Consider the following 11317-nt stretch of genomic DNA (forward strand, 5'->3'; position numbering starts at 1 on the left):
TAAATTTATAATTAACTCTATTTATTATTTATTTAAATAAATATCCATCATCACGCATGTATATTATAAAACCAATATATCTCTAAATTTTACCATATTTAAAAATTTTTAGATCAGATATAGTAATTAATAACTAAATTTCCTCTTCAACCGTATCTTAGATTATACTCCTCAAAATCAAATTATGCATTTATGAATTATTGTTATATGCTTCTCAAAAACTCGAATTCTAATCAAAATTATAATAATATCAATATATCTTTAAATACATTTTTTACGATCAAATTATATATTCATAATTTACGTCAAAAATTGTATTGCATAAAGATATCTCTTACAAATTTCATTGAAGAGATCTAAATTTTATTGCTTCACACCTTATAAGGCTTAAACTCAAACTTGTAACTTAAAAATGCCTATGACCGACTTAAATTTTCGTTTACCGGAAAACAATTTATATGAAACATGGGCATTTTTTTATTACCTTTTTACTGAAAATCCCTCTCTCTCTCTCTCTCTGTCCCTCTCATATTTTCATTTTATCTCTCTTCCCTTTTGTTTTCTCTCTCACATTTTCGCCTCTCTCTCTTTTTAGCAAATAACATGCATTGTATAAGAAATAAGCATCCAAAATCGAGGAACAACCTCCTTCTTCTTTTTCCCTACTTCGACTTGCTTCTCTCTTTTATTGCTATTATTCCTTTTCAATATAAAAAAAAAATTAAATAAACCCTTCAAAATTCAAAAACCTACTAATAATATTCCAAAAATAGGAAATAGAGAAATATTTGAAAACCTTTTTTCTTATTCTCACCTTGTACATGGAGGTTGAATTTGGACACAAATGGAGAATAGAAAGTTTTTTTAATGGTATTAATTTGATTAAAATTAAAAAGTAAATTTTGATGTCACGTAAAATTTGGGCAAAAGGAAATGAATTTAAATCGGTGGTAGGTATTTTAGTGTTACAAAATTGAGGTTTGAACATTTTTAAATAACAAATTCAAGTTTAAACTCATAAAATTTAGATTCCTCCAGTGAAATTTACTCTATCTATAATAATATATAATGCATTTGTATTGGATGAGTGACAATTATCAACTATCAAACTTACTCTCTCAATGTTTCATATAATCGGTTTATATTATTTTGATGTGAAAAACTTTAGCTTTCTAAAATCTCATTGCAAATTTGACGGTTATGATTGAGTTATGACACTATGGGAAAACTTATCTATCTAAACCTAATGTAAAAATAATTTTTTATTTAAATAAGAGTACTTTTTACTATTCATTGAAAAAAAAGTAAGAATTTCTTTTGAGAAATATAATTCGTTAATAATAATAAGTATACTCAATTAAAACAGATATAAAACCTATTATCATAATTAATAGAGAGTTTGCTGTCTTTTTAACAAATAAAAAAAATTATCTATATATTTTTGAATAATAAAAATAAAATTAAAAGGGACAATATTAAATTTTTTTATTTGAAAATGACCTTGACAATAAATATAAATTTCATAATAACAATTGGCCGATGATAAAATAATTTATCTCAATCTTCCATACATAGATTGATTTTTCAAAAAGTTGTTGCATATATATATACACACACATGAGTTTCCGCTGCTATGCATAAATAGTATCAATGGAAGAACATATTGTACTACCAAACTTCATCGTTCGAGGATACATTTATGTAAATCAAGATTTAAATTCTCTAACAAAATAAAATCAAATATCATGCCTTTATTTAGTACCAAATTCTCGTAAAGAAGGGATCTAATCCTCATGGAAAAAGAAATAAAAAAAAATTCAAATATAGAGACAAAACAATAATAAAAAAATAAATAAATAATGAATTAGTTGTATAGTTTAAAATTAAGATTACCTCTATATAAGATTAATAAAATAAATATTACAAATCGAAAGGGCAGAGGCAAATTGGGTGAATGGCTATATAAGAACCTATAAGGTGAAATATAGGATGTCGGCTTAATTGGGTCGATCAATGTTAAAAAGTTAGTACTAATTAACTGTCTAGTTAGCTTGTCACTCTTATATATTCTTCATAAATTTTATATTTAACTCAATATGGGATTCTTAACTATAAACAAGAATAAACTAATTTTGAAACATTTTCCTAGGCAAATTTGAAAGGAATTGTGCAATTGAATTAAAGCAGTGGAGGATTAAAAAATAAAAAATATATGAAATATTAAAATATAGAAAAGTCAATTGACCCTTCAGCATATATTGAAAGTTGCAAAAGAGTGTAACAAAATTTCAAGGTCATGTGCAGCCACACAGAAATTTGCCTAAGCACGAGGAGATCCGCCATCCATGGGCATTTAATGCTCCTGTATATAAATACTAAACTTCATACATACACAATAGTAATAATTAGAAATTTACAATCAAGAAGTTTATAGATCTCTATTGTAAAAAGAAGATGGTGCTAATCCTCTGAGACTTGCACCTAACAATGGGATTCAAACACCATACTCATAGAACTACTCTTCCTATTAGATATTCAACCATTCTAGCTTTAGCCCTTTTCTTTACCTCATTATTTCTCTTCATTTCTCCACTTAGATATGTACAAGAACCATTATTTCCTTCTGCATCAAAACCCCCACTCTTTAATGGTGACCTCAGAAATGCAAAATTTCCATGGAACAAGCTATGTTTTGGACAGACTTTTCATGAGAAGCTAAAACTTGCAGTTTTCTCTAAAACATGGCCAATTGGTGCAGCTCCAGGTGGTATGGAACGCCATGCTTCAACTCTATACAATAATCTTGCATCTAGAGGTCATGAAATCCATATTTTTACAGTTCCATCAGACAGAAGACCTCATGAAGATATCCATGAAGGGAATCTTCATGTGTATTTTGCTTCTAATGATCATGGTTCTGTTAATTGTTCTTTAGCATTTGAAATTTTCAACAAAATAAATACTAATGGAGTAGCATTTGATTATGTGCATACAGAAAGTGTTTCTTTGCCTTATTGGAGAGCAAAAACAGTGCCTAATGCAGCAGTAACTTGGCATGGAATTTGGTATGAAATAATGCACTCAAGATTGTTTGAAGAACTATTTTCAAATCCAAAAGGTAATTTTCCAACCCCTATGATAGATCTTCAAGAAGCAATGCCAAGACTTGTCGACGAAATTAGATTCTTTTCTAGTTACAAACAACATATAGTTATAAGCAAGAGCGCAAGCGAGGTATTAGTTAACATCTATCAGCTACCAGTTACCAACGTTCACATTATACTTAATGGAGTTGAGAATGCGAAATTTATGTATGACCCAGAAGCCGGATTGATGTTTAGAAGAAAATATGGTATCCCTAAAAATGCAAGTCTTGTAATGGGAGTTGCAGGTAGACTTGTTAAGGATAAAGGGCATCCATTACTCTACGAAGCATTTTCAGTTATCACTAGAAGTTACCCCAATGTGTGTCTTGTGGTCGTAGGGTTAGGTCCTTGGGGGAAAAGGTATGCTCAATTAGGTCCAAATGTGAAGGTGTTAGGTGCATTAGAGTCTTCAGAGCTTTCTCAATTTTATAATGCAATTGATGTTTTTGTGAATCCAACATTTAGACCCCAAGGGCTGGATCTCACATTAATTGAAGCAATGCATTGTGGTAAACCAGTTTTGGCCCCAAATTATCCAAGCATAGTTGGGACTGTGGTTGTGAGTGAAGAAATTGGGTATACATTTTCACCTAATGTGAAGTCATTGATTGAGGCTTTGGAATTGGTAATAAGAGATGGGCCAAAAGTTTTGCAAAAGAAAGGCTTGGCCTGTAAGGAGTATGCACTTTCTATGTTTACTGCTACTAAAATGGCATCTGCATATGAAAGGTTCTTTCTTTGCATGAAGAATACTAAATATTGTCAATATCCTCTCTCTACAGATTGTTAAAGTAGATCTCTTTTCCCTTGAAAAGTGATTTAATGTTGTATTTTAGTGTTTCATAGTTAAAATAGAGAGGATTTTTCCCTGATGTGAATCTCCTAATTAATATTTTTTTCATAGTGATTGTAATACCTTAATTAAATTAGAAAAATGACATTTAATATGACATATGAAGGTCAAATATGATAAGTCAATATGTATGGTCTAATTGGTCTTTTCACTTATTTGAGAAGTGAGATGTTAGAGACCTCTCCAGTATAAGAGTTTTTATCAATTTGATAAGTAAATGGCAGAGCTACGCCGGACTGCTGACTTTTGATGAAAATTGAAGTTCATATAAGTTAGAATTTGAAAATTTTGATATTTTCTTTAATTGGTGATAGAGCTAATTAGTTTATTAGCTCCTGAATGATGTACATGGTTTCCTTGTAAAAATTTTCAATCGTATGCAACAGAACTCCTCTTAAGTAAATAAGTGGAACATACTCCTGTCTTACACTTTGTTTAGGAAGTGGGAATAGGTGAGGAAAAGAGTGAAGAAAGAAAAATATAATGATGTGGCATTTTCTCTTATTTGGGAACAGAGTAGAGAAACAAGGGAAGGGAAAGACAGGAGAAAATCTTTCACTTGTGGCCATCGAAGCCATTCTCTCGTTTTGGCGGAAAAAAAAAGGTTAAACATTTGCGAAATTTGAGGTTTTGCAATTACTAATTATAATGAGATTTTCAAAATAAATTTTGCTATTTATATTTTTATTTCAGAAATTTATTCTTTTACAAATTGATAATTTTGTATTACATATTTTATTTTTTCAATTATTTTTGTTAGTCATTATACTGATATTAGATTTTATAATTAGATTTTCTTTTTCCTTACTTTTTCTTTCTTTATTTTTATCCACTCTCAAACAAGATTGGGGTAAGGGATAATCACACTCTAATTTTCGATCTGACTTCAAGTACTCTCGACTATAAGAATTAAAAGAAGAGGTATTCTTTATTGTGTAGGTTATAATACTATTTTGGCCTGTTGACCTTCCTTATCAACCGGAAAAAGAATATATTATTATGTTATCTAGATGTGATTTGGTTGATTTTCTCACCGGTGTAAAGAGAGACATTTTGAATTTAAATTTTATAAGCGTTTTTACCATAGTGAGTTTGAATTACCTCTATTATATAATTCATAATATTATTTCTGTCTATTTAAACTTTCTGCCCATTTGGGCTTCCAATATATATATATATATATATATATATATATATAATATTGTTATGTTGAGCTAAAATCTTTGAGTTTTATTTCTGTCCATTTAGCCTCCCAATATGTAACATCCTCTTGAGTTGAGTCGGGTTGAACCAAACCTGGTTGGGGTAGAATGGATGATAAGTGGACTTATTTGCATGGAAAGTTTAGGACTTGTTTGCCTCAAAACATATAGCTTGGGTAGTAAGTTGTAGCCTTTGTATACTTGAGGTACCAAGTAGAGAGGTTACACAGCCAAATCACTTCTTCTAGAGTCTACCCGTTCCTATCATTTTCACTTTCCTATTTTCACGTTTTTCATTTTCTTCTTACGTTTCCCTTCCATTTCCTTGCACTGTTCATGCAAGTTACGCAGTAAGTCCACTCCAAGTAAGTAGAATTCCTTGAAGTTATATGTTATTCACTCTTTAATTGAGTTATATTGGAGATGAGTTATGAGAATTCTTGTGTATAGGAGAAGAAAGTTCAAAGGTAGCAGAAAAGAGAAGCTAAAACAGAGCCCCAGCTTTGTGGCAAGACAGGTTTAATATCTCTTGTTATTTCCCATGTTCTTTGCATGAAAAATTGTGTGGAGTGTTGCTCATGAGATCATATGTTGCTTATTGTGGAGTGAGAGGATTGAAAATGATGTGAAAACAGGGGATGGAATGAGTTTATGAACCAGAGTTTGCTGGAAATTTTACCAGCAACTTCATCTTGATTTTGACCCCAGTAAATGATGGAACTAGGAATTGTCATAGAAGAGTTATTTGTTCCTCTATGTGTTATCTTTACGTGGGCTTTTGAATTACTCAATTTGAAGTTGTATATTGAGAGTTATGGCCAAAAGAACACAGACTGCACAATCTGGAAACACGTCACGCGCCCGCGCGGTCTGGAAAGCAAGTCGCGCTCGCGACTTTCACATGCGCGGTCGCGACTTTGGCCAAAAAACTCTCTGACTCTCAAATGGCACATTTCGCGCTCGCGAACTCCACAACCGCGCTCGCGACTTCATCTCGCGCTCGCGACTTGTGCTGCGCGGTCGCGACTTGAGCCAGAAACCTCTCTGACTCTCGATTGCACTTCTCGCGCTCGCGAGGTTTGAAGACGCGCTCGCGACTTCTCCCTGGGAAGCATCTCGCGCTCGCGACTTTTCCCTGCGCGCTCGCGACTTGTGTTTTCATGCATTTTGGACTTCATTTTCTATACAATTACATTCCTTTGCTCAACATGCATGCATCCAATCATTGTAAAATAAAAATATAATAGAAGAACATGGATTAAAACAACATGTAAGCATTTATATGGTGTGAACTCAAATCAATATGATGAACTATGAAGTTGTAAAACCATTTATGTGCTATTGTGTTACATTGTTGATATGCTAATATGAAGCTCCATTGAGGTTGGGTAGAAACCATGTAGATAAGGCTATGTCGCGACATAGAATAGTAGATCTGCGCCCCATACAGTTTGGAACTCCGGCTACAGGCCGTTGAGTGGATATGATTAAACCGTGTGGTGCAAATCCGGTTAGGGGCACCAAAACGGACAATATTGGCATAGGCGAATCCGGTTCGGGGCCTATAGCATACAGTTTCATCCCGTTTCATACAGTTTATCTTATCACTTCGGTTTCACTATAACCTTATGGAGCCATACAGATATTTTAACTTGCTATTGCATGAATCAGACAGTAAAATAAACAGTAAGAAAGATCATCAAGGTGAAATGAAAGCCGTATGTTATGTGTGATTATATGTACTTACATCATTCTTTCTGCATATATGTGTGCTCAATTATGTCTTTCTATATTGAGATATCCACTGGGCTCGTATAGCTCAGCGAGTTACATGTTTAACTCGCAGGTTTTTGAGACTGGTCTAGAGAGCGTCAGCTTACAACTGCAGCAGTTCATCTGTAGAAGATACAGTCTTCAGGGTAGCTTCCTATTTTGATATGTATCTTTTATTATTCTTTCATGGCATGTACAGGGCACACAGTTGGGCCCATCTCATTTTGAACACTTGGATAATGTATACAAATATTCAGTACACTAGTAATGTAAACGGCATCTGTATATATATATAAATATTCAGTATTATGATATCAGCATGTCTAATCATACAGTCAACCAGTGTTGTAGCATCTCGACTCGGTTCATTCGGGTTAACGAGTGGACCGGGAAGGGGTGTTACAAATTTTGGTATCAGAGCCCTCGGTTTAATTTCCCCGGGCTTGAATGCATAAGTCATTATATGTACATGCCATGACTACCCTGATGAACTAAGCAGTTGTTATTATTTAGGAGGATGTCTCAGGAAGGTGAAAGTGAGTCACACGCCTCCAGAGCAGTGGAGGGTGAGGCTCCAGCAGCACCAGGTCAAGCTAGAACAGTGGAGGGTGAGGCTTCAAGAGCACTAGGTCAAGAGGTGCTGTTAAAACAACTTGCAGATACTTTTCGACAGATTGCAGGGGTGATGCCTCAAGCACCAGTAGTGGTGGAGAGAGAGAGAAAACCCCCATTGGAGAAGCTTAGAAAATATGGTGCAAAGAAATTCAAAGCGAGCAAAGATGATAGTCCCGAAGTAGCTGAGTATTGGCTAGATGGGACATCGAGAGTCCTAGAACAATTGCAGTGTACAGCCGAAGACAAGTTGATTTGTGCCACTTCATTGCTGATAGAGGAGGCATATACATGGTGGACCACTGGGCAACAGAGAGTAACAGCAGATCAACGTACTTGGCAATTCTTCTTGGATGAATTCAGGAAGAAGTTCATTACCGAGGCTTACCTAGATGCGAGAAGGAAAGAATTCTTATACCTGCGACAGAACAGAATGTCTGTAGCTGAATACGAAAGAGAATTTACTAGACTCAACAGGTATGGTAAGCAGATAGTGGCTACAGAAGCCGAAAGGTGTAAGAAGTTTCAAGAAGGCTTGAATGATGAGATTCAGATGGGAGTGGTAGCTTCCAGATTCAGAGAATTCTCAGCCTTGGTAGAGGCAGCTCAAGAGATAGAGCGAATACAGGCCAATCAGCGTTCTAGACGCCAGCGGTCTCAGCAGAGAAGAGACCAGACTCAGAGTGCACCCAGTACACATCAGCCGGAGAGCAAGAAATTCAGAGGTGCAAGTAGTTCATCTGGTGCTAGGCCTCCTTTTAGTCAAGGCTTAGTCAGGGGCACTAATATGCCAGCAACATCAGTGGTGGCTAGTTCTACCAGTGGGAGTCGAGGTTCAGGCAGAGGTTCTGGTAGAGGCACTGGTAGAGGTGCAGAGTCAGCCGGTTATACTTCGTCACCTTGTGAGCATTGTGGCAGACGACATGGTGGAGATTGTTGGTTGGTGACTGGTAAATGTTGGACATGCAGAGCCTCAGACCATCAGAAGAAGGATTGTCCTAAAAGGGCAAGAGTTCCTACACCGTTCATAGCAGGCTGAGGTCGAGGCGACACCTCCGGAGTGCAGAGACAGCAGTCAGAGACTGTGGACAGGCCTGAGACCAGGGGTCCAGCCAGGGTTTATGCCATGCGAGCCAGAGAAGATGAGGAAGCTCCAGATGTCATAGTTGGTGAGTTTTCTTTATGTGATCATGGAGTTTATGCTTTAATTGATCCTGGCTCATCTCATTCATACATTAGTGTGCCTACACCTTGGGTTAAAGGGTTAGCGGTTGCACATGTGGGACAGGGTATGTTGGTTACCAATCCATTAGGAGATGTAGTAACAACTCATACGGTGATCAAAGACTGTCCAATTGTTATTCATGGAAAGGAATTTCCAGGAGATCTTATGGAGTTGCCATTTAGGGAATTTGATGTTATTTTGGGCATGGATTGGCTATCTCGACATAATGCTCTAGTTGATTGTGCAAAGAAAAGGGTGACATTATCTACACCAGCAGGGGAAGAGATTACAGTAGTCGGGAAGCGGCGAGATTTTCTGGGTAATGTGATATCAGCCATAGCAGCAAGAGATTCATACAGAAGGTTTGTAAAAGGATTTTCCATCATTGCATCACCTTTAACAAGACTATTGACAAAAGAGGTTGTATTTCAATGGGATGCCAGATGTCAGCAGAGTTTTGACATTTTGAAGAGAAAGTTGACTGAAGCACCAGTGTTAACTCAGCCAGTGTCAGGTAAAGACTTTGAGATTTACAGTGATGCCTCTCATACTGGGTTGGGATGTGTACTCATGCAAGATAAGAAAGTGGTCGCCTATGTCTCCAGACAATTGAAACCACATGAGTTGACTTATCCAACCCATGATTTAGAACTGGCAGCCATTGTTCTAGCATTCAAAGTATGGCGGCATTATCTGTATGGTGAAAAGTGTTACATTTACACAGACCATCAGAGTTTAAAGTACTTACCAACACAGAAGGACTTGAATTCAAGACAACGGAAGTGGATGCAGATTCTGGCTAATTATGATTATGTCATTAATTATCATCCGGGCAAGGCTAATGTGGTAGCGGATGCCCTTAGCCGGAAATTCTTGTATGCTTTGAGCTTAATGAGAATTAGTATGGAGTTACAACAGCAAGGAGCTATTCTCGCACAGATGCCAGTACAACCATCTTGGCTTCAGGACGTTGCAGAAGCACAGAAGAAAGATGCACAAATAGCCCTATGGGTTAAACAAGTCCAGGCAGATCATGGTGGAAAATTTAGATTGGATAGCAATGGAGTTTTGTTTTATGCAGATAGAATTGTTGTACCACAGACAGGGGAGGTCAGACAAAAGATTCTGCATGAAGCTCATAACAGTCCATATACAATGCATCCAGGTAGCACCAAGATGTATCAAGATTTGAAGAAAGGCTACTGGTGGCCAGGCATGAAGAGAGACATCAGAGATGTTGTAACAAGATGTTTAACATGTCAACAAGTAAAAGCAGAACATCAACTGCCATCCGGGTTACTTCATCCCATAATAGTGCCAACATGGAAATGGGATCAGATCACGATGGACTTTGTTACTGGCTTACCTCAGACACAGCGGAAGCATGATGCAGTATGGGTAATTGTGGACAGATTAACCAAGTCTGCTCATTTCCTACCAGTTAAGACGGACTATTCTCTGGACAAGTTAGCAGATATTTATGTTAGTGAGATAGTTCGACTACATGGAGTTCCATCATCCATTATCTCTGATCGTGATCCAAGGTTTACATCGAAGTTTTGGGGTAAACTTCAAGAGGCATTAGGAACGAAACTGCATTTCAGCACTGCATTTCATCCGCAGACAGATGGGCAATCAGAGAGAGTGATTCAAATCCTGGAAGACATGTTGAGATCATGTGTTATTGAATTTGAAGGCAGTTGGGACAAATATGTATCTCTCATGGAGTTTGCCTACAACAACAGCTATCAAGCGAGCATCAAGATGGCACCCTATGAAGCATTGTATGGTAGAAGATGCAGAACACCTGTATGTTGGACAGAACTTAGTGAGAAGAAGATTTTGGGTCCAGATTTGGTGAGAGACACAGAAGAGAAAGTAGAAATCATCAGAAGACGGCTGAAGGAAGCAAGTGATCGACAGAAATCCTATGCGGATTTAAAGAGAAAAGACATTGAGTATTCAGTTGGGGATAAAGTATTTTTGAAGGTTTCACCATGGAAGAAGATCCTAAGGTTTGGACAAAAGGGTAAGCTAAGTCCTAGGTTCATTGGTCCATACGAGATTGTTGAACGCGTAGGACCATTAGCCTATCGCCTAGCATTACCTCCAACCTTAGATCGAATCCATAATGTATTTCATGTATCCATGTTGAGAAGATACAGATCAGACCCCTCACATGTGTTATCAGCAGACGAGATTGAAATTCAGCCGGATCTCACTTATGAAGAAGAACCAGTTCAGATCCTAGCCAAAGAAACTAAAGAATTGCGGAACAAGAAAATAGCATTGGTGAAAGTTCTTTGGAGGAATCATAAGACAGAAGAAGCAACTTGGGAATCAGAAGAAACCATGCGACAACAATATCCGCATTTGTTTACAACAGGTAAACTTCGGGACGAAGTTTTTATTTAGAAGGGGAGAACTGTAACATCCTCTTGAGTTGAGTAGGGTTGAACCAAACCTGGTTGGGGTAGAATGGATGATAAGTGGACTTATTTGCATG

General features: G+C 36.5%; 1 protein-coding gene across 1 annotated transcript; it reads left to right on the plus strand.

The window, feature by feature from the left end:
• The first annotated feature begins 2449 nt into the window (after nucleotides 1–2449).
• Nucleotides 2450–4014, plus strand: LOC105639189 (UDP-Glycosyltransferase superfamily protein). The gene has a single exon (XM_012223159.4). The coding sequence runs from the start codon at nucleotides 2488–2490 to the stop codon at nucleotides 3934–3936; it is 1449 nt and encodes a 482-aa protein (XP_012078549.1). The 5' UTR covers nucleotides 2450–2487; the 3' UTR covers nucleotides 3937–4014.
• Nucleotides 4015–11317: the final 7303 nt, after the last annotated feature.

The sequence above is a fragment of the Jatropha curcas genome, chromosome 7 (genome assembly GCF_041381405.1).
Source record: "Jatropha curcas cultivar XTBG-Jc1 chromosome 7, XTBG_Jcur_1.0, whole genome shotgun sequence".
NCBI lineage: Eukaryota > Viridiplantae > Streptophyta > Magnoliopsida > Malpighiales > Euphorbiaceae > Jatropha > Jatropha curcas.